At 34.7% G+C, this 24,563-nt stretch overlaps 1 protein-coding gene across 4 annotated transcripts in view; it reads right to left on the bottom strand.

The window, feature by feature from the left end:
• DIAPH3 (diaphanous related formin 3) overlaps positions 1 to 24,563 on the bottom strand; it is a gene marked incomplete at its 5' end in the record, with an annotated part of 440,633 nt that overhangs the window by 261,218 nt on the left and 154,852 nt on the right. For all 4 annotated transcript variants that reach the window (XM_081046382.1, XM_081046383.1, XM_081046384.1 and 1 more), the window contains 5 exons: positions 10,394 to 10,508; positions 11,222 to 11,551; positions 14,842 to 14,946; positions 20,242 to 20,306; positions 22,541 to 22,659. In XM_081046382.1, coding sequence (XP_080902508.1) covers positions 10,394 to 10,508; positions 11,222 to 11,551; positions 14,842 to 14,946; positions 20,242 to 20,306; positions 22,541 to 22,659 — 734 coding nt within the window. The remainder of the gene's footprint in view (positions 1 to 10,393; positions 10,509 to 11,221; positions 11,552 to 14,841; positions 14,947 to 20,241; positions 20,307 to 22,540; positions 22,660 to 24,563) is intronic.

Here is a 24,563-nt window from a genome sequence, read left to right as displayed (position 1 = left end):
GGGACAAAGGTCTAAAGCTTACAGAGGTGAGGATGGGGTACAGTTACTGGGGCACATTTACCCTTTACCGTGTAAGTCAGCTCTTTCTCTCATTTCTTTCTTTCTTTTCTCCCTAACGGCCACTCTGGCCTTCTTACAACCATAATATAATCAAAAATAATGAAAAATCCTGATTTATTGAGGTTGTAGGTTATGCTTGTTTATCAAGAACACATTCATGAAAATAGCTTTTTTGATAAAGTACACCTCAGAGATACAAAAGTAGTCATGGAAGGATCATACTGCCTTCTCTGCACTCAACAATCCTGCTGAGCGTAAATGAGGAAAAAAACTGAAACAGCAATCCAGTGATTAGTCAGTTTTGGATTACCTGGCTTATGGAACACTATTCGTTCCTACTATACACACTATTCGTATGTGTGTATGTACATATATGCACATATACACACATAGATAGTAAACTCTATTACAAAAGTCTTCTTACCACACTGAATCAGACAAAAAATGCTGTTCTCTCTGCTACGGATATTGAAAACACTGCTAAATTTTCTAAAGCACATAATGGAAATACAAACAATTGGTCAATTTAAAAAGTTCATATTCACTTTTATACAGTCAGATAAGATTTCAAATGAAGTAAGATAAACAGTATAATTTTAAAACAGAAAAACATAAAAGCTTTAAAAACTAATGTCCCCCATTTAAAAACAACCACAATTATCCCACTGCTATTTCAACTCTTCTGTGTTGATTCTTATGCTATGGGAGCAGAGAGCCAAACTGTCCCACTGTGACCTGTGAAACCCTGAAAAATAATTGGTTCTTTAATTGAAAAAGAAAAGAAGATTAAAGAATGAAGAAGAGCCCTGCTTCAGGAAGAACAAATCTAAGGCAATATAATGATAGAAGAGTGGACTGTCAAATAACTAAGAGCCAACAATTAAAATAAATTGCTTATTTTGCGTGAAATGTGGTCGCATCAGATCTTTTGATAAATGCGATTTCCCTCAGTGGTGAAATTTTTCCAATTAAAATAAACTTTATATATGTATGCATATATTTATTTTAAATTATCCAGTGAATATATACAATTATAATAACATATTTTCCAGGTTATAATGAAATTATATATTCGTATCCAATTGTAGATGATTATTAGGTCTGAGTAATATTTGGTCCAAGAAAAGGTCTATCTTTCCAAAGCCTCTATCACATAAAAATAAATATTCAGATAAAAATGTTGTGAAACATCATAAAACAAGGGTAAAAATCTGTATTTTAAAATATAACTAAACTTTAAAGTAAGGAAATTATTAACTTTTTCAACAGGAAATAGAGAAACAATTATGTCCCAAAAGTTAATAATGTATAAACTATATTTCTTTTCCTAAATTAGAATCAGCTTTTCTTTCTTAAAATACGCAATGAATAAAAGTCAAGAACCAATTTTTTAAAGGCCAATGGTTCTTTACTCCAGGTTTTTGCAGGGTATTTCTAGTTTGAAGAAAAGAATATGAAATTAAAAATATAGAGAGAGAATTTAATAATTTCCCAGAAAAAATGATATACATTACAAACTAGAAAATATACAGTAATGATATCTGTTGCACACTAATATAGTATATTTGAATAAATAAGGGGAGAAATCTTTCCTGGCACTTGGAAAGACATGTTATAAGGATTTTTTCCTAAAACTCCAGAAAGGCACTTAACTGTGGTAACAAAAATATATGTTAACGTGACTAGTAAAAATCCAAAGCTCAATAAACAGTAAACAGAACAAATGATTTGAAAAGTTAAGTCAAAATGCCACAAGATCCTAAAATGGCATTCCTGTAAGGGAATGCAGGGCTAGAGGAAACTGACATAATTTTCATGAGGGAAATTAACAGGACCAAGTATCTTGAGAAATGTTGCAATTTTATGGCATCCAGTTATCTAGCCCCCATCCTCCTCTGCCAAAGAAGCCCATGTCCTAATCTCTGGTACCTGTGAATGTTACCTTACATGTAAAAAGGATCTTTGCAGATGTTATTAAGGTTAAAAAACCTGAAAATGGGAGATTAGCCTGGATTACCTCGTTAGGCCCAATTTAATCACATTCCTTAAAAGAAACTGTCCTAGCTTAAGTCAAAGTCTGGGAAAGACGTAATCAGGGAAGGAGGGTGAGAGAGAGTGCCTCTAAGGACTGACCTCCCTGCTACTGACTGTAAAAATTAGAGGAAGGGGCCACCAACTGAGAAAGATGTGTGGCCTCTAGAAACTGCAAAAGGCAAGGATAATTCTCCCCCACAGCCTCCAGAATGGAGCCCTGTGACACCTTAATTATAACAGTGAGACCCACACAATGAGACCCTAACCTACACAACTGTAAGACAATAAATTTTTGTTGTTCAAGTAGCTTAATTTGTAATAATTTGTTATAGCAGCAATAGAAAACTAATACAAAGCCCTGTTTGTGAGCATAATGATATTCCCACCTTTGCTAACTCACCTACGCTGAAACTTGAGAGAAAGCTAAGAAAATGGACAAGAAACTACCTACCGTACGGAGATCATTGGGATGCTGAGTTTACCAGCTCTGGGACGACCAAGCATTAGACTTGTTTAAATTACTTTTACCTGGATACTGTTTCCTGCAGGCAAATTTCCCCACAAAGTCACCAGAAAAGATTGATTCATACACACTAATGCAACATATAAAATTCCAAAGTCCTCCAATCTTACACTGGGGTTCTAAGCCATTCCGAGAGAAATTTGCCCCCCTTATCTATTACTCAACAAGCTGTTAGAGAAGTAGAAATACCAATACTCATTTTCTAAGCTATAAACTAAAGTCATCTCTTTCTGTATTCCTTTAATTTCTCACCAGTGTAGGACACAAGAATTAGGCTAAACCATATGAAGCTCTCCATTGTCAAAATGGTAGAATTTCAACAATTACGTATGATTCACCAAAATAATGTCTTTAGCTTACACCACAAAGCTGGAGTAGAAAAAGAGGAGGCACCTATTGCTGAAAAATTATCCCTCTTCTGAATCTCCTCTTTGCACACTAAGAAAAATTAACAGTTATTATCAACCTTAGTTTCTTATGAAACTAAGAAAATTAACAGTTATCAACCTTATTGCAAACCCTGGGGAGAATGTAGGCCGTAAGCTCTACTGGGCATTCATATTTGCCAATCAGCTAAAAGATTCTTACACCTTAATACATCCCAGTTCCATAATTATATTAAGCCATCCACACCATCCTCACTAATCTTTGAAACTGTAAATAACTTAAAAATAATCAGGAATTATTAAGAAGAACCAGTAAGGCTTTATAAAGAACTGAATGAGCTTTCCAGGATTACTCTCAAGTCCTCAGTTCAATGTTCTAAAACTAAATCACACGGAGAAAAATTAAAATGTTCAGTGTTTAAATTTCATAAAATTACAAAAATTGTTGGGCACCAGCTCCATTAATGACTTACAAGCTAAAAAGAAAAAAGAAAAAAAGCATGAAAAACTAAAAACGAAATTTAAGGGTATCAAACCGCAAATAGGTCTTCACATTTTTTCCTGATGCAATAGACCCTTCTCTACAGGAATTTAATAAAGCATTTGACAGTTGAGACATACATAAATATGAAAAAAAAAGATGTACAAAATAACCTTCTGTTATTATTGTCTAAAGTTAATGGTACAGACCAGTGTCAGAGAAGGTCTTCCTAAGAGACTGTTATCAGATCAGTTAACAGCAGTTTCATGGTGTAGAAAGCTTCATTGGAAGTGGGGCCAAAGCTGGAGGGAGATCATTTCATTTACAACTACTGGGGAAGACATAGAGATGATACACAGAACGTTACAAGTAGAAACGAGCCTGCGTTCTCAAAATTTAAGTTCAGCTAATATTTCCTGAGCGACTACAATGAGCTGGGCACTGCACAAGAGGCTTTAAAATACTCATTATATAATCTGCATGATAACCTTGTGAGATGGATATTATCGCTCCCATTTTTTAGAGGAGAAAACTACAGCTCTAAAAGCCAGGGTCACCTACTTGTAGGGTGGACTCCAGGGTCCCTCACTTTTCCTGTCCACGCCACAGCAAGGCGTGAGTATTTACAGCTCAAATACTTACACAAGTGAATTGAGGTAGCAAATGATGAAAGATAGTCTTAATAAAAAACGGCAAGTTTTTAAAGCCTTTAATATAAATCATGGGATGAGATGAAGGTGAACTGCTGTGGGGCAGTGGTAAGGTGGCAGGAGATGAGAGGAAAATTATTTTAAATCAAAGAAGAACACTTTAAATAAAACATAATAGGATTCCTTTTAATCAGGGAAGCAGCATGGCACAGCACAAGGAGCAGTGGCTTTACATTCACGTCTGTATTCCGTTCAGAGTGGCAGCTCTTTCTAGCCCAACGTCACTTGATGAGTGTAACTGTTTCTTAAATACAAAATCTATACAGCATTTGCCTTGATTCTTTCACAGTACTGGTTTGGGGAGCAAATGAAATGATATAAACGAAGTAAACATAACTGCTAAAAAAAAAAGACAAACATTATTGCTGTGGTTTTATTATTGTCTAATTAAGGAGTTTCATATTTTTTCCAAATTTGATATATGCTTTTATTAACAAATGCATATATAATTACTTCACAATCGAACTTATGAAATTCAAGGTTGTAAAATATATACTAAAGTTATCTTCATACAGAAAGGTTTTTTTCTGGTACAAAAGAATGCACTACTCTATTTATTTTCAAATTCCTATGAGATGTAATCCAGCATGAAGCTCCCACACCTCTCCTAATGACGCTCCTATCATAACCCCACTCTCTTCCTCTGCTCCAAGGATGGCATCAGGTTACAACATAAGTCCATGGGATTGTACCTCTCTCAAGCCTGGTAAGTGGGGTAGGGAGGTGGGTGTGGGGGGCAGCGAGGAGTGAAGGAGAGGGAGTCAAGAGGGATGTCAAGAACCAGAGTTACAATATTAAGATATAGTGCATTCAGAAAGATGAGCCTGATTTATATTTTCAGGTGAGTAATACCATGCACTAATTGTGAATAGGAGTCTTGAGTGACAGAACATAATGCAGACATGGCAAAGAGTAACTGCCCGAAATAGGGAAGTATACTTTGAACAATCAGAAGGCAACCAGGGATCCCCTGGGTAAACAGGAAATAAAACAATACAGGAAATGGAAGAGAAATCCTGATAGCAATGTTATTATTGTGTGGTAACAATTACTTTAAGGGATGAGAGCTTACAGGGGCACCCCTGAAAACTGCTACCACGATTAAAACTCCAAAGTGAACTTGGAATATGGAAGGGACACAGCATCCCCCACGAGTCAAGAGACTCCAGTTGAATCCAGTGCCCCAATACCATTCCTGTCTCCAGCGGAAGAAGGCAAAGAGAGAAGAGAAAGAAGGAAAGGAAAAAATGAGCTCTATGGGCACACGCACCCCCATACACACAAGTCCAAGCCTCCTCCCTTTCTGTTTATAGCATCTGTGCAATATACAAGAAATATGCCTATTTCCAGGGACCTTTACAATTTTATTATACCATGCCGAAGATATCCTGTGCAACTAAGCACATAACTGAAGCATTCTGTGGACTCGAAAGTTGCCTGTGGCTCCAAGTTAAATGAACTCTCTTTCTACAGCCTTTCTCCAAAAGTTTTCAGAATAAATTGCTGTTCCTTCAGCGACCCAACACAGATTACAATGTAATTGGTAACAACGAGACATTTTCTAATGGTGAAATAAGACATTCCCCACCTACCTCAAAATTTCCTTAGGTCTTTAGTTCTTTTGAGATTCGGCCACAGATTAGAACCAAATGATAAATCCCTAGAGAAATACTGAATTCTCCACCGACTTCCTCCCCAATCTTTCCAAATGAATCTTTGTCAGATGTCTTTTAAAAAACCTTTCAGATGTTTAAGGAATGTGGCATTCATTTCGGCATCATCTCATCATTAACATGCATCCCCAAGAAACATATTTCTCTGTTATAAATTACATTGTTCACCTAAATGTAGGCCTGAGGTAGTTTCATAATTTATACACATTTGTTTATACAGAGCAATAAATTGTGTTTCTAATACAAAGCAACATCCTGAACATAGCCAACTCCCTGAGATAATCCATAGTTTAATCACTCTCTACCCCAATACTTTGCCCACTGAACTATGATGTCAGAAATCTAAGCCTGATTTGTTTTTAAGTGCGTAATCCATTAACTGTTTCCATATGCCATAACTGCTCAGTTGAAAAATATTTATAAACCAGTTTATTGGCCCTATCTGGCAAATATGATGCACCTGTTATAAAATGTGATTACTTCAGAAAGCTAACAATTGTGGAATCACATTTTCATAATAAATCAGCCTAACTGAATTAGTCTATTCATATAATTTCAGAAAGCCCTTTAATCCCTATTAAGTTAACAGTTTGTGAAAAGTGAAAGTAATTAATATTAATTTTAGTTGATAAATCCAACACCAATAACCTGTTAGTATAGTTTAATCCATTTTCCAAAAGTCTGTAAAAATTAACCAACAGATGCTTCCAATCTGGTAAAAAATACACAGGTCATTAGCAGTATTTTGATGATACCAAATGTTCGATATAAGAATATTGTGATTAAATTTCAAAAAGATATTACAATGTTCTTTTATAATCCTGTTAATTCTTAACAGAAGCCGAAGACCATAAAATATGTCATTCTTTTCTAAAATCAAAATCGGCATCTGTTGTTCTACTCCTCTTTCTTATGTTGCAACTAAGAACTTGCCTGAGACTCTAAAAGCAACATGAAAACAGGGCATACATCTGCTTTTCCCATTCCAGTGTTCCCAGTGTCAAACACAAGGCCTGACATACAATGTACCTCCGATAAACATTTGTGGTCTTGAATAGTTGTAGCCAAATATAGGAAAGGGAAAAAGTGGGAGGAATGACGGAGAGGAAAAATGAGAAAAAGAAAGAGATGATTGGAAAAAAATGTTCACATGTTATTTTCAGAAGGACTTAAAATACGGAAAGCTAAGATGTATCCCAAAAATGTAGAATTGAGAGATGCAGAGAAACCACAGTGATATATTTAAATAGCAAAATAAGGCATAAAAACATAATTGAGCTGAAGCAGGAAAAAAATGATTTCACAGGAAAAGTCTTAGAGAGAGGTTCCGGTAAATCCTTAAGCTATGACACAAGGCACTTTCCTATTGAAGTAATGTTATAAATGTCATGGGGAGATTAGCTAAAAACAAAATAAGTAAAATCAAAATGAAAAGAGATATAATGAAAAGCAACGTGAGTTCAGAGGAAATGTCCAAGATCTTACCAAGAATATCTAGCTATGCCTATGAGTAAGCGGGACAGGGTGGTACAGTAGAGAGTCAAAATTGTTTTGCAGGAGAAAAACATCTGCAAAGATGTGTTAGGGCTTAAACAGGGTATCATGAAAATGGCCCAGCTCAGGGACTGGCATACCACAGGTGTGTTCTGTAGGTATGATGAGTCCCTCTTCCATTTCCAACTCTCAGGGTATGAGACCTCTAAAACCTAATCATGGTAACCTAAAAGCCCCAGAAACCTAAACCAGTGCCTTCTGGAAGAAAAAAAAGCCACTCTTGGTAACAATAAATAATGTGTGACAGAAAATTTCAAGGTTCCCTATAAGTGACTGGATTCAGTTTCTTTTTTCTTTCAACCGATTTCAAATGCTTAGGTAGCAGAGAGGATGGCCATGTATCATTTTAAATACCTGAGAAGGAACATGCACCTTTGTAATCAGAATAGCCCTAGTTCTAGTTGTTGTTCTTGTTTCTGTTCCTCTTTCTCCTCCTTTTCCTCCTCTTCCTCTTTCACTTCTTTTTAATAAATTTATAGCCCCTTCACCTATTTTCCCGCCCCCAACCATGTTCGCCTCTGGCAACCACAAACCTGTATCCATGAGATTGGGTCTTGTTTGTTCTTTTTTTGGATTCCACATATAAGAGGTCATATTATTTCACTTAACACAATGCTTTGATGTCCATCCATGTTATCACAAGTGCTCCAGCTCTTAGTCACAAGAGTTATTGAAAACAACCCCAATAGACCAATTTCTCTAAAAACGCTCGATTCTTTGGTAATCTGAATCCTTTGTCCTTCCCTGCCAAGTTGTGAAGCAAACCCATGATGAAAATGGGTCAGTAGCCAATTCCTCTACACCCTACTTGCCTGGGAGTAGAGAGCAACTGTATTTCCACCTTGCACTGAACCATAAAGAAGTGACGAGCTTTCATTTTAAATTCTGAAGAATTTACAAAATTGATTCAAACAAAGAAAACACTGGTGATATGGCCGACAGGTAAATGCACACGTTGAGACCTAATGCCTCAGCAGCCAGGCCACAAACCCAATTACCACAGGAGCCACCTGTTCGCTCCACCAGCTTGATTCTTGTCTAAGCTTTGCAGACACCTTTCTCCTGCTTTCCTTTCTGATCTTTCCTAGAAAATCTCTCTACAAAACCCTGCTTTCTGAAAGCAGACTTTTCTAATAAAATAATTCACTGCCAGTCATGCCAAAAAACACTCTCAACTGAGGCATCTCAAATAATGCTTTCTAGGAATTATTTTTCAAAATCCAGACCAAAACACAGTCACCTCCACAGCTTGTCTCCTGCTGGCATAGGGAAATGTTAGCCTTGCCCAGGGCGACAACCCTGAGCTTCCCCATCTTTTCTGTTCTCCATGCAAATATCATTTAGTGTCACAGAAAAGAGAGAGTAGCAACTGTGGCGAGAAAATAGAAGATATCGGCCTCTGCCAGCCTCTGAGTCAAATGCAAGACATTCGGCACGTGCACAGGCAGAGAGGCATGCAAGTATGGAGCATTTGGAAATGATCATTTCCTCACCTTAACCTTTAAGACTAGTATTAGATTGAGCAGATACAGTGGTTTTTTCCTAACCTTGAATCTCAAGGCTAAAGTTAGATGACTTAAGAATTTTTTTGAAGGTCCAATTATTTCATTTAAGGTTAACACTACAGCTAAATTGAAGACATGCTAACAAGTTTCCCTTTTAAGCCTCATTAATTAAGAAAGTAATCAGAGTAAAGGGGGGGGAGAGAGAGTTGCTGGATGGAAGTATTACTTAAATAGCTGCCAGGTACCTCCATTTCCACCAACTAGGAAAGCAAAGGGAAAACTAATCAATGCCAGATTATGAAATCTGAAATTCTGAAGTGTTTTACATGTAAATACACATTTAAACTGCCACATATTTTCCTTGATTGCCCGAAGACTACACTAATCTTATTCAAAAAAATTTTTGATTCTCCATAATCAGAAGGTAAAATTAAAATCTGCTTACTTCACAAGTTTTACCAGAGTAAGCCTGGTAAGAAAATTCCCCATTTTCAAAGATCAAAATATATCATTTTTACTATTTTAGTCAAGACCAACAGTGCTCTATAATATTGAAAGACAAGTATGATTTAAAAATATATATATATTTTCCAGATAAACAAACAAACAAAACGACCAACGTTGCTCAAAATAGGCATTGGATTTACCAAAAATTCTACAAAGCTACCTTAATTTAGAATCACCTTTAACTATTTCTAACTTGCCACTATTTCTTAGAGTTTACAATTTATAATTATATTTTTGAAAACATTTCAGAGGAATACAAATGATTTTTTGATATCTGCCAATACCCCTGGATGCTGTAACAACCAAGTTAAGTGAGATATATAAAGCATTTAGCATGGTGCTTAGTACACAGTAGGCATTCGCTCCAGCTCTTTCTGTGCTCAAGGAGCCCAGTAACATAAGTGGCTAAAGTCTACGGTGAAAAGGGTAATTTTTTTTTTGAAAATTAAAAGGTAATCACTTATCTGTGACAGAACATGAAAGTGATAACATAATACTTAAAAATTAACAGCATGAAAGTGGATGAAATAAAGTCAATTTTCAGACAAGAGTAATCTTTAAATATATATTTTTAAAAAAATCACACGGAACAGATAAAAGCTATCACAAAACACTTTGAAAAATAAATTCCATTACTTTTAATAACAAATAGGAATTCTCGTGCCAAAAATTGTCTCTGAAAACATCCTCCTTTATGAAAATCTAATTTAAAACCTCTTCAAAAAAGGTATTATATAGAAAATTTAATCTTTGTACTAATTAATCATTTGCATTTTAAAAATTGCTCACTTGTTACTGTAAATAAAATTAATTTTTTGAACATTTCATTTTATTAGATCATTTTTTACTCATTAATAAAGTAAAAATATGTATAGGACTCTTAAAATAATGATTTCTAGTGGCTAACATATAAAAAGTGGCAGTGTCAGAAAACTAAAATGAACAAGATGTAAAACTTACCTTTTTGTTGGCAACAAAATGTATTTTCAAGCTTACAAAGCAAATCCACATTTTCATACTTATTTTCATTTGCTTTTACCCAAAAACAATTTTCAGTCATTTCATAAGGTTGGATCTGCAATCAGAGAGAAGACTGATTCACAAATAGTTGGTTGTTTCATCTGTCCCAGACCAATTGCCACGTTCAGACCCAGCGTCCCAGAGCTGCCAGCCAATGTTTATGAAGTACTCCCCATAAGATTTTTCTCCAAATCGTGTTCAGTGAAATATGAGTTCTGCAAGAAGTTAAGCTTTTATTCGGGAAAAAGGTGGGGATTGAATGTGAATAAAATGAAGTTTGTTTCCTCTCAATAATGCTTCCCAGAGTTTTTAACAATGCTCATGTACATAGTGATTCTTCAAGAGAAGGATCCATTACATAGTATGTCCAATGGTTACCGACCAGAAAACCGTGTTTCTGCAGGATTCAGAATGGCTATGTCCTAAATATCGGCTTCTGAAGAGTAGCATTACTTTTCCCAATGGCTACCGACATAGAAAAGTTCCTAGGAACACTGACTTATTTCACTTTTGAGAAACACTTCATACATTTAGGTTTCAGTCATGACCATGATGAATTATCAATTTAATTATAAATCAGATCCTACTGTAACAACTAACACTGACTCCCACCAAATTTTATAAACCAGAAAACCCTTTGAAAAATAATGCCTGTTTATTTAATGTCACTTTGGTTAGAGTTCCCATTGGAAATTATATATAAGTAAAGACAAAATCCAATTTTAATCTAGGTAACAGTATGTTTTCTTCCATGTTTTGCTGTTTTACCTTTAACCAGTTCAATCTTCTCATGCTAGTTTCAGGTTTAAATTCTTTCTTTGGTTTTAACCCAAATGGTAGGGTAGCTGGAGGAGAGTTTTGTCCACTGAGAAATCCCAGGGGAGGTGGAGGAGGTACAGAACCACTAAATGCCATTGGCATTCCTGGGAGTGGAGGAGGGGGTGGTGGGGGAGGAGGAGGAGGGGAAGGGGGGGGAGGAGGAGGTGGCACGCCTCCACAAGAGGGAAGTGGTGCTGGAGGAGGAAGTGCTGGCTGGATGGCTTCATTTTCTTTTGACAGTGGCAAAGAGGTTTTTATATCAGCTGGCAAGTCACCAAACTAGAGAGAAAAACAAAGATGAGAAACATTACTCTACAGAACACGTAAAGCTACACTTTCCTCAAAAACAAGGTATTATTTTAAACCAAAAATAACTGAATATCAGTAATTTCATGTGGTTTGACCAGAAAATAAAATTCCCATGAAGTCTATTCCCAGTTTAAGAATTGCAGCTTTTGTTTTCATAAAAATGTAACTGACAGAAATATTATTCCCCATTTCGAGGTAGTTATGACAATCTAAGTAGAGATGTCCAGGAGGGAAGTGAGTACATAGGTCTAGAAGATTTGAAAATCAAAAGTTTCTAGGTGACAACTAAAGCCATGGGAGTAGAAAAGTTCATCCAGAGTATGTACAGACTCTGTAGCATGAGGAAAGGTCTATGTACAGAATTCTATGGAACACTAGTGTTTAAAGAGAAGTAAATAAACAATGATAATAATGATGATAATAATAGTAATAAAGATCCAGAAAAAGAGAATTAAATAGTATTGCAACATCATGCCTTTGCCCTTGAGAGAAAAAAAAGCTAAAATTCTTAGTAGGACCTACAAAGGCATGTCATGATCTGGTCCCTGTGAGCTGGTCTTTGAAGTGACTTTCGTATACAATTCCATGCATGTGCTAACCTCATACCAATTTCAGGGCCCTGGCACATGCTATTTCATACACACACACACACACACACACACACACACACACACACACACACACACGAGAGGATGCCAAAAAAAATGTATACACATTTTAAGAAAGGAAAACTGTACTAAAATTGTAATACTCAATATATACTAATAACAAAAGATGAATACTGATGTCACGTTAGACTTCCGCAATTACAAGAGGTACTCAAAGTGGTTACCATCAGCGTCCAGACACTTCTGATTATGGTGAACTACTGCTTGAGCAACGGTGACCAAAGTGTCCACTTGTGTACATTTTTTTGGTACCCCCAGTATATAATATGTACACACACGCATATACATACATACATACACATTTATATAAACTACTTTGCAAAGGGTGGGCATTTAATAAATGTTAATAAATCATTTTAAAGGTTTTTATGGCACATTTATGAAAAACAGATCATGTATAAAAGACTAAAATTAACATCTCAGATGAGCACAAAGAAAAATTATCATGAAGGAAATTGAAAGCACAAATCAAAGAACATGGCTTATCAAAAACATTAACTATAAAGAACAAGCAGGTCGGTGCTACGCTGGGTTGATATGAGCGTGGACAGCACTGCCCTCTGAATGTTAAGAATGTATGTATATTATATTCACAGCCAATATACATTTTATAGTTAACTATTAATGTCTTAAAACAAAGCTATGTTTGGATTTCTAGACTAGTTTATCTAATATAGTATGGTTGATTTGAATCTATTGTTCCTGTGGCTAGACACCATTGTATCGCCAGCATCTAACAATGCTTGGTTGTTAAGTGACTAAATGAATGAAATCACAGGTAATAAAACATATTTTATTCATAGCTTTCATAGTCAGCCTAGCTTTGATCAAAGAGAAGTATCTTAAGACAAATGCACAGATTTCATGAGAAACACACACTAATTAACCCAAAGCCAGAAATAGCTAGCTATTTCACAAAAATGAACATGGTGTCCAATATTAAGTCTCTTATTCCAGGCTTTCGTCTGACAGCCATAAACACAGTTCATCCCGGTCCACAATTTAAAACAACATAGGAGGAAGTGGATACTGAACTCATACAGGGGGATCATTGTATAAATTATATAAATGTCTAACCACTATGTTGTACACCTGAAAGTAACACAAAATATTGAATTGCAACCGTAACTGGAAAAAATAATTTAAAAATAATAAAACATACGAGGTTCCTTGATTTAATCTGTTTTTAAAATGTAAATTTATTCCCATTTTATATAAAAGTACATGCAGCAATAATGTATTCAAAGATGCTGGATGTGTTTTTTTTAAAAACTAGAATTTCTTAGAGTAGATTTACAAGTGACCCTTCAACTGGGAAAAATTAAAAAGAAAAAGAAAGTCTTTACATTTATATTAGTCCAGACCAGGAAAAACTTGTCATAAATATTTCAGCCAGTATCTATAACTCAAACTGAAATATAAAACACAGTCAAATGTTTCTTTTAATCTGAAAGACAAGGAGTCACCCGGGAAAGATGAAAAAGTTCAATAAACTGTTGTACTTTCTTTGTGTGCACTAAAGAAAGAAGATCATTGAGAATAATTTACTTGTAGATAAGAGCTTTTAATTCTTTTCTAAAATTCAACACTAACAGATAGCTATCTCTTAGAATATCCTCAGATAGCCTCTGTAACAAAACTATCCACTAAGTATTTAAAGAAAGACAAAAGTGCCGATAATGTAGGAGACAGTATACCAATATACGAAATAGTATACCTGAGACTATTTCAACATAACCCTAAATTAGGTTAAAAGGAAAACAGCAAAACTATACTTACTGCTTATCATCCTATATGTAAATCTACATGAAGAAATTTTGCTATGAATATTTTCCCTCCGTACCTTCATCCATTTAAAATATGTAGATGATGTATTCCTTGCTATCTAAATGCTTTATGTGTAGAGGGTTATGTGAGCTATCTGCTCCATAATCCAGATTTGCTCTTTTTTGTCATGTTTTAAATCTGTTTACTTTTGGAAATTGAAAAATTATCAGAAAATGTTCTCATTCGGCTAGAGGTTATCTTTCACTGCAAAGTATCCATAGGTTGAAGGTTTTGAAAAATAAATAGCTTGAGCAATAATTTCCTGTAGTAGGATCAAGATCAGTGATGAATGACAAATCTAAGATGAAAAGACTTTCTTACCCTTTGTGCTTAATTACTTAGATAATGTGACATTATGAACAAAACCCAAATGAAACATAAGGGAGCAGACTGGTTAGTAGAAGTTTACGCATTCTTAAAAATGCAAGAGAAAAAAAGTGGTAAAGTAAATTTTTAAAATGAACATAGAATATACATATAAACAATATTATGAAAACATACAAGTGAAATTAAACTTTAAACTTTCTGTGTGTTTTTGTTTTTTTAAGGAGGGTCCAGCTCACAGTTGCCCATGCAGCGATCGAACCGGCAACCTTGGTGTTATCAGCGCCACGTTCCAATTACCCAAAGTTTGGGCGAAACAACCTTTGGGCTATACAACCACCCAAAGTTTAAACATTTTGATGCTATGAAGATATGGCATTACCTTCACTCCCGTGGTCATCTTTCAATACCCAAATTCATTCTGGATAGATGGTATTTTACCTGAGATTTAAAAGCTTGTAACTCTGCTTGAAGCTCATTAATCTTTGCCTCTTTTTTCTGCAACTGAGCCTGAGTTTCTTGGTGGTCAGTAAACTCTTTTTCAAACTGAAAAAGAGAGAGAGAGAGAGAGAGAGAGAGAGAGAGAGAGAGAGAGAGAGAGAGAGAGAGAGAGAGAGAGAGAGAGAAGAAGCGATGAAAATGAAAAGCATTATTCTTCATAGAGAAATATGACTCTAATGATCTGTCAGTAGAACATAAACTTTTATGAAAAGAGTGGCAGATTTTTGCTAAGTCACCCTCAGCCTTTCACTAGGTCCCACCAAAATCATTTGCAAGAGAGCAGACAAAGCCAGAGATGGAGCCTGTGACCTTCTCCACTTAGCAGAGGAAAATGACCCACAGATATCTGCAACCCTGGCATTTTTTTTTTAAAGTCTCTCAATATCATTGTGACTTTGTGTAAAATAATACACTGCAAAGCATTGTACTGAGTTCCCTGACCCCTACCTGCAAAAACGTATACTCGAAACTTAACTGAAGTTTATCACTAGGACTTCAAAGAATCACATTTCACTGTATTTTGTTTATTAATAAATAACTCCATTAGATAAATGCATCTGTTGTTTACTTTTTTCTTCCAATAACATCAGGAGATTTAAGGACCCTGATGTAGGCCTCTAAAGTAACAATTTAAGAGAATAAAGTCTGTCTTATTTTTCATTAATCTGTTGGAGATCAAGCTTTGGGAGATTAATGATAAATTCATCTTTCAAAGTCCAAAGTGCAACACCTTGTGAGAGGAAGGCAAACAGTAAAATCTGATGAATCCAAAGAGTTCTCTAACTTACATCATCACTCATCACAAGACGGCTATGTAAATTTAAATCTAAGCTTACTAAAATCAAGTAAAATTAAATTTTCCGGTCTTCAGTCACACTGGCCACTTATAAGGACACAATAGGCACACTTGGTTGATGGATACCATGTTGACGAACAAAAATTAAAAAACATTACCACCATCCCAAATTGGACACACCTGCTCTATAACAAAAATACTTACAAATATATGCCTCCATATTCAATCTCCCTTCCCCTACGTATGTTTCATTACAATCCACTCTTCTGGTTCTCAAACTAACTCCTGACTGCTCCTACCAGTTCTTTATGGGTTCCCATTCCTCAATCCAACCCTTTAATGTTGCCGTTGTATTGCACTCTTTCCTCACCTTTTGCTGGACTCGTTTCACATTTCTCAGAAGATGGTATCTTGTACATGCACATGTTTCAATCACCGTTCATATACTGCTAGCTTCTCATCTGAATTCTAGACTGCACATTAGTCATAAATGTATTTTCAGCTGCTTAATGAATATTTTCCAAGACAAAGAACCCAGTTTTTTCCCAAAATTAATATTATCTTCCCCCTACAAACATTGTGTTTTGAATACTGCTATTCTTTCTAAAGGATGGCTCAAATAACATGACTCCTTTGCTCTTGAACCTTTAGTGGCTTCATTGTAAAGACCACACTCATTAATTTAAAATCTAAGAAGCCCCAAACCACCTATTTCCCATTATACGATGAATACCTAACAGCGTGCCTGTGACAGCAGACAGACAGGTGCCAGAGATAAAGAGTTGAACAGAATATGGTCATTGCTTTAGTAAACATAGTGTCTGGTGGAAAAGTAAAAGCAAACAAATAACGCAAAATCTATAAAAATGACCAGCAATAAAGAAAGAGACTGTGAATGATCCCTGAAGGAATGATGCTTGATCTCAGGTTTGAAAAACTTGGGTAGTTAGCTGAGAAGTGCAGCTAGCATTTCAAATAGAGGGACTAGCATTGGATGACAAGCAATCCCTTAGAAGGGGTACAAAAGGAGGTATGAGAACAAAATGAAGGGAATGAAACTAGAGAGGTACACAGGAATGAAATTGTTGAAAGGAGTTTTGCAATAAGCCAAAAAGTTGTTTTTTGTTGTTTCCTGTTTTTTTCCCTAAAAACCATGGCGAACTAGTAGAGTATTTATCTATAAGAAAACAACATGATCAAATTTGCACTTTGGAAAACCCAACCAGCAAATGTGGAATGCAAGATGGACTAAAAGAGAACTACTAGAGGCATGGAAATGAGTTTAGAGGCTAAGGAAGTTTCCAAGCAAGAACTGACGGCCTGACTAAATGAAGTTGGAAGACAGGGTAATGGAAGGAAAATGAAGTAACATTTTTTTACAGAGTCCAAAAAAGTTAGGGTCTGACTGAAAGAAATGAATGAAGAGAGTGTATGTAAGATGTCTACAGTATTTTGTTGCTTTGCAAGCTGGAAACAAAGTGTAATAATTGGGGATGGGTGAGGGAATGAGGATATAAATTTTAAGGGATAAGAAAGAGGGATTTGGTTTATGAAATGTTAAGCTTGAGATACCTACAGGAAATCAAAATGTATGCATACTCCTCCCTAGTATCTCACCTTGCTGCCGCATACTGACCCATCAGGGCCCTCACTTCCCTGCGTAAGTCTTTCCTGGCCTCCCAAGACTAGATCAATAATCCTTCCTATTGGCTCATGCGCCACAAAGGGTTTTCCTACCATAGCAAGTATCACACTGTAATATAAAAATATCAAAATGTACTATCACACACATCATAAAACTCACCAATCTGGAAGTTCATTAATGGTGAGAACTTTTTTTTTTTTTATTCATCACCTTTCCAAAGCTAAACATTTATAATTAAACTCAATAAATCTTTGTTGAATGAACTGATGAGCCAATGCCTGTCTGATCTTCCTTTAAATGTTTAATAACTATGTCAATATTATATATTAAAGTCCCCCAATCTCCCAGCACCAAAAACCTTTGAGAGGTCATTTGCTCTATTCTCCTTTTGATTACTGCTCAGTAAATGTTTACTGCTGCTTAACAAGAAATAAAAATTAAATTATTCTTATGAGAGTAAGAATGAAGCAGTCTTTTTCACAACACCAACATGTACATTATTAGAATGAGATTCTGAACGATAAAGAATTATGTAGGGAAACAAAGATCAAACTATCAGAAAAACTAGTCATAATTAGTACATGCTAAGATAATTTCTTAAATTAACTTGATCGTACTGAAACTATCTCCATTACTTACCAAACAGAAAAAGTTCTAAGTCCTCTCCAATAAAAGGATCAGATGAAATAACTTTGCTTTAGAATTTTGATACTATCAATAGTCAAATCACAGTAGCCTTGGGGATAAAATTAATCTCCATTAAAGATGCACTTTATAAAAACTGATATGATAGTTTTCTTCTCCAAAAAAGAGTTATTAGAGCAATATAACACTTACAAAATTACACACAAAAATGTCAACGCAGTTAAGGTTGAGGCTCTGCTTTATTTCATTCCCTAGGGTAAATGTATTAGTGCATCTGTACAAGAAGGTTGATAATTCAGTATTTTCTATGTACTTTCTGACATTTCTGGTGTTCATTTTTCAAATTTATGCACCAAAATAAAGAATGTATCTAGCAACTATGATAGCTTCCTGCCTAAAGCAAATTATTTACATGTTTCCTTATAAAGCTATCAGAAAGACGTTCTTGCTGAGATATACAAAATGGTATGGCACTTGAAATCTTTTACGGAGCAAACAGTATTTTCTGAACATATCTAAGACATATAACTTCTGACTAAAGGAGACAACAAACCTTGAACAAGGTCTTTCTTCTATTTACATTTAACGCTTACAATTTTCAAACAATGTATTGAAAAAGTTACCATGTTTAACACCACTCATGTAAACTATACACCCAACAATGGTTATAAAAGCAAATGTATACTATCTGGGATGCATTCACATCAAATATTTGAAATTTTCTTACTACTTTGCCATTAAGAGTAAAAGCTCTTACTGAGTTTAGAATATAAAGTTGGCGGGGTGAGGGGCCTCCCTACAACACAGACATATATCAACTATAACACTTATGACACTTAATTTAAATGATCCATTGTTTCCCCACTAAACTGAGTACTTCAGGGCAATGACAGTACCATATTCAGAGCTGTAATCCTAGCCTGCAGCCAAAGGCCCAAGATATCACTCTCTTACTAAGTGTTTGGTGAACCTCAGAACTTCTTAGCAGGACATTAATAAAATTTTTCATAAGTTACTGCTAACTTACAAAAAAGTGCCTACGATTTGCAGTTACATTTTATCTTAAGTTTATATAAATGTACAGTTCTCCAAGATTCATTTAGGGCCTGATACAACAATACTGTAGAGTGTTTGGCATGGTACCTAACACATAGTAAATATTCATTTAGTGTACACTCACTGAGGTGGGGTGGTGGTAGTAGTAATTATTATTTCTCCGATGTAAAAAACCAGACCTATGTTTTCAAATCAAAGTGACTACCTAAAATGTGAAGAAACCAACAGCAACTAAACCCCCAAAAAACAGAGAAAAAGTCTTTTAAGTACATGCTAAGCAGAGATAAAAGCACAAAACAGCACCTTAAAGAAAAGTAGGAAATGAATGGATGGGCAATACTACTAGGCTGAAACCAAGGAAAATGGCGATATCTGATGCTTTTGACCTATGAAAATGACTATTTTATATAGTTCAACCTGATCAAGAATGAAGCAACTTTAATCAAAACACAAGCAATTTAACCTATCTCTTAAAATGTTTAGATATAATTTCAATCTTAAGTGCCTAAATTATATTACTTCTTGAGAAATACATGAATCTTAAAATTCTGACTCTATACATTTTGTTCAATCATTTATTCACTCATTCAAAAAATAAGTTTTTTTTTTTTTTTTTTTTTTAAGTTCTTAGACCAGGAATCATTGTAGGTCAGGGGTGTCCAACCTTTTTTCAACGTTTTTCACCAAGGGCCATATGTGGTAAAATACACAAACAGCCAGGCCACTCACTCAAGGTGAAGTATGTCTTGCCTCACCTGGTTTATTTAAGTAAACTAAATATATTTTTGGAATTTGCTATGGGCCAATTAAAAATGGATTGCTGGCCGCAGTTGGCCCACGGGCCGCAGTTTGGACACCCCTGTTCTAGGTGCAGGGATAGTGAAAAAAGCAAACAAAAAAATCCCTCAGTTTCCTCTAAAGGAAGAACTAGACAATACATTCAATATATACCACATAAACACAAACTATGTAGCATGCCAGGTATGAGAAACACAACAGAAGAAAGGCAAGAAAAGCAGCCTACGGAGGGGCAGAGCTGAGAGTCGGATCTAAAATTTTTAAACATAACTGTCTAGGTAATCCTCCTTGCAGGAAGGCATTTGTGCAAGTACCTGAAGTGGTAAAGAAAGTGCAAACAACATCTCTGAGCAACAAGCACACTTGCAGTGCTTTATCCCAGTTGTGCAAAGATACTTACTTTCTTGCAAAATTCTGATGCTTTCTCTTCAAACTCTTCTACTTTTGCTTGATCTATGCAAATATCTAAAAATGCAATGACAGGAAATTTTAAATTGCAGTACTTCTTAAATTCATTATGACTTCAAAAGTTTAAAAAGGAAAAAAAAGCATTGAAAAGATTTAGAAATAGTGTCAGTAATAAAATAAGCAAAATGGAGAAACATAGTATTATGATGTTGGAATAAAAAAGGATTTCCTAAGCCTGATGCCAAGGCCATAAAACATAAAGGGAAAGACAAGTCCAACTACAGTTTTAAACTTCTATTAGGCAAACGGCGGAGGGAATTCAACTGTAACATACCGTACGCAAAGTTTTCTGTCACGAGTACATAAATATTTTGCAGGAATAAAGACGATATTCAACAGAAGATAGGAAAATGAGCAATAGTCATAAAAAGAAAATTAGGAATAAGTGACAAAACTAAAAAAATTGATTAAACATGAACAGATATTTTAATCTTCCCTAATATGAAAACATAGTATTTTTAATGAGGACCAAAGATTAAATGATTCTTAATGCCAAATGTTGGAAATGGCATACAGATACGATTTGCCAACACAACAGTAAAATTAAGGAACTTCATTGGTGAGAAAATAGACAATATATACTAAAATTTAAAATATGCATTTTCCTTCACCCAGCAATTCTATTTCTAGGACTTTGTCTTTAAGGAAGAATATTCATTAAAATATTGTTTATGTTAGCAAAAAACCTGAAAATAAATGCCTATCAATAATAGATTTAATAAGCTGTGATATATGATGGGAGACTGTGCAGGAGAAGTAAATCATATGGATTTCCCATAATGTATATTATCCCTTCTTTCTTTTTATAATAAAAGTAATATATGAACACGGTTTTAAAAAACATATTACAGAAGGGCTTGTAATAAAAAGTAACAGTCAACCAAATCAACTGCATTGAAAACTCAACCCTACGTCCTAAATGCAACCTCTTGCAGCTCTTCCTGTATTAGAGTAATCTGGTGGTTAGCATCCTGACTCTAAATAAAATGTGCAGACCATTTTTTAAAATTTATCTATTTAAGACATGATGGATAACTTCCTGCTATAAAAGATAAAAACTGTGTTCCCTATCTAATCCCTTTTTGATAATTTTACTTTCAAAATTGGCTGGCTCTGTGGCACTAAATAAATACTTAATCCTCTGATTCCTGTTACATACACAGTATCTCTTGATTTTCGCTATAATACATGAAATTATCTGTGCTCCACTTTCCAACCTCTGCTTCTTCCACTGCCCAACCTCGTGTCTTCTCTCACCTATTGATGTCAAAATATTGACATTTTCTTCTGTATTTAAGTCTTCTGCACTGTCTATAAGTTTATTCTAAACATTTAGTATCAATACATACAACTTATTATAATTATGTAAATATGTTTCACTTATATAGCCAAGCAGTATTCAAAGATTGTATTTCCTTTCTATGTTCTATATTCAGCAAGAATTGAACGTGAAAATCTCTCATCTAGTCAAGAAAAAAATGTCCCCAATGTCCAGGTGGAATAAATTTTCTTTTCCATACTATTCAAAACCATTCCACATTTTTAATTTTTACTTAAAAGCTTAAATTTTATCATTGGTAACAAATTCTATCACTCATTTTCCCTGAAGTTAGAGACACACTTCATTTCATTTTTAAGCAAGTGTATGCCAAACTTTCAAGTAGCCACAGTTCGTATGACAATCATTCTTTTGAGGTAAAGACAGGAGCCAGTTCAGCTCACAACTCAATTACACAAGCATGTTCTCACTGGACTTGGATAAGCAGCAGAAGTGCTTCATGAGTGCATCTCGTTTTGACACACAGAGTATTAAAATCAACCCAAGGGTATACATTTAAAAGAATTCATATTTTTAGGTCTTTCTCAAGGACATTCTTAAGTAAAAAAAAAAAAAAAAAAAAAAAGAGTTTTTATTGCTTTGTTTTGTTTTATTGAGAGGGCAGAATACAGTGGCTATTAACAGTTTGGTGCCACTGCCTTGATTCATATCCAGGAGCCAGCAGTTTTACCACCTAAGGTTGGCATCACCAGAGCAAATGTCACCGCAATAAAAAAGGTAAATAATGTCTTAACATTATTATGAAAATAGCTTCGACTATTAGAACCCCCTGAAAGGTACGAAGGACTCTCAGGAGTCTACAGGCACCACTCGGGGAACAAACACCCTAGTATTAACCCATGGGGTAAGAGACAATAAGATATTTCTATTTAAATAATAGAGAAATACTTACCAACAAATTGACTTAAATCTAAATCTAATCTTTTTCGATATGTGAAGTCTGGATCCATCCCATCTCTATGTAATACAATCTGAGACACACACTCATCAATTAATTTGAAGTACTGCTGTCTAAAACCAAGGAAAAGAATAAGTGTACACTCAATTTATTAGTGTAACTTTACATCAAAACAGCATATTTTGGTAAGCTTGATTTCAAGTTCAATAATTTGCTTTGTATAGTTTCAACAGTTGACATAGATTTAATATGGGTGTGACAGTAAATATTATATCACTTTCCTTCTAATGATTTTAAGATATTACATTTTCTAATAATTTTTGAGCAAACACAGTGTGCTTTAAAGATTATTTTCTTATGTAAATCTGAACCTTGACTTAATTACCATGTTTCCCTGAAAATAAGACCTAGCCGGACCATCAGCTCTACTGCATCTTTTGGAGCAAAAATTAATATGACCCAGTATTATATTATATATTATATTATACCCAGCATTATATTACATTATATGATATGATATGATTATATTATATTATAATATATTATATTATATTATATTATATTATATTATATTGTACCCAGTTTTATATTATAGTAAAATAAGACTGGGTCTTATGTTAATTTTTGCTCCAAAAGACACATTAGAGCTGACTGTCTGGCTAGGTCTTATTTTCGGGGAAACATGGTAGTAGGTAATAAATGAGAGAATATTAAGATGAAGTAATATGTGCTTAAAAGCAATCCTCAATAAACCAGTATACCATACCATAGCTACCAATAATTCATTTTATTAATATAAACTGAAAAAATATTTTCTACAATATTCTCTAGAAGGTTCCACAAACAATACAGTTTATTGTTTTTAGAATACACATGGAATCAAATTAAAAACTGATACTGTAAATTATATACAAAATCAAATGACTACTTCTTACGTAAAAAAAGCTAGAAAATTTTAGCATAACATTTTTTGTCTAAAAATTAAAGTTGAATTAAAATCCCCAAATAAGGTTCATGTTATAACCACAGTTCAGTCCATCTGTGGATGTAATAAGCTAAAGAACATCCCTTAAAACTCAAATAACAAATGTCAAAGAAATATCTAGAAGATTTTACACACAAAACCAAAGTGATGGAGAGAGTGGGCACTTTTCTAATGAGGCACAGTCCTCCATTCCCAGCACCCACGACCCCCAAGACTCACTTTGTCCCTCAATGATGTTTTGCACACGTTTGCTCTCTAAACCCTCCTCAACATGTATATGATGGCCCCTCTGCCACTTGGGCTTTCCTCTCTTATAAACTAAGACCTTTGAGCTAAGTGCCTGACACTTACAAACCATTCATTATGCTGAATAAAATTCACTACAGCTTAACAGCAAAAAGACTACTGCTGACTAATTGTCAGAGTAAAAATGTTCGACACTATTGCTGTATACAGATCAACGCAAGTAAGTATTATCAATGCTTTCCTCAATTTTCTCCACTTCTTGCAAAAAATCTCCCATTCCTTAACATTTTAGCCATAATCACATTTATACTTCAAGTACACAAACTGCACACACATTTACATCTATCACATTTGAGGATTTAAATAATGCACTTCCATTCCTTTTTACTCATTCAACACTATCCTCATGCTGATTTAATAATAAAAATGTTTTAAATTAACAAAATTATCTTATGTCATTTCAAAGAAAAATCATCATTTCAGTAACTGTTTTCCCTCCTTCACAACTGCCAATTATAAGCTCATTTATAACACAGGTGAAATTCTGCGTAAACTCTTCAGCAATACAATATTAGCAAAGAATAATGTACGTCTGATTCCCAGAAATGTAAATTGAGAAAATAATTTCTATGAGTGATATTGGTGAGTTAGTGAATATGTCAGAGGAATATGTGAATAAGTTTAATTAAGAGATGACCATAAATTGTCATTACTTCACTGATAAAATGCCAATATTTTAGAATCATATTCACTTTCTCTGTAGTATTTTTACAGAATATCAGAAAT

This window comes from Rhinolophus hipposideros (genome assembly GCF_964194185.1).
Source record: "Rhinolophus hipposideros genome assembly, chromosome: 4".
Taxonomy (NCBI): domain Eukaryota; kingdom Metazoa; phylum Chordata; class Mammalia; order Chiroptera; family Rhinolophidae; genus Rhinolophus; species Rhinolophus hipposideros.
The sequence above is the reverse complement of the archived record's forward strand: the minus strand, read 5'-3'. Positions and strand labels throughout refer to the sequence as shown.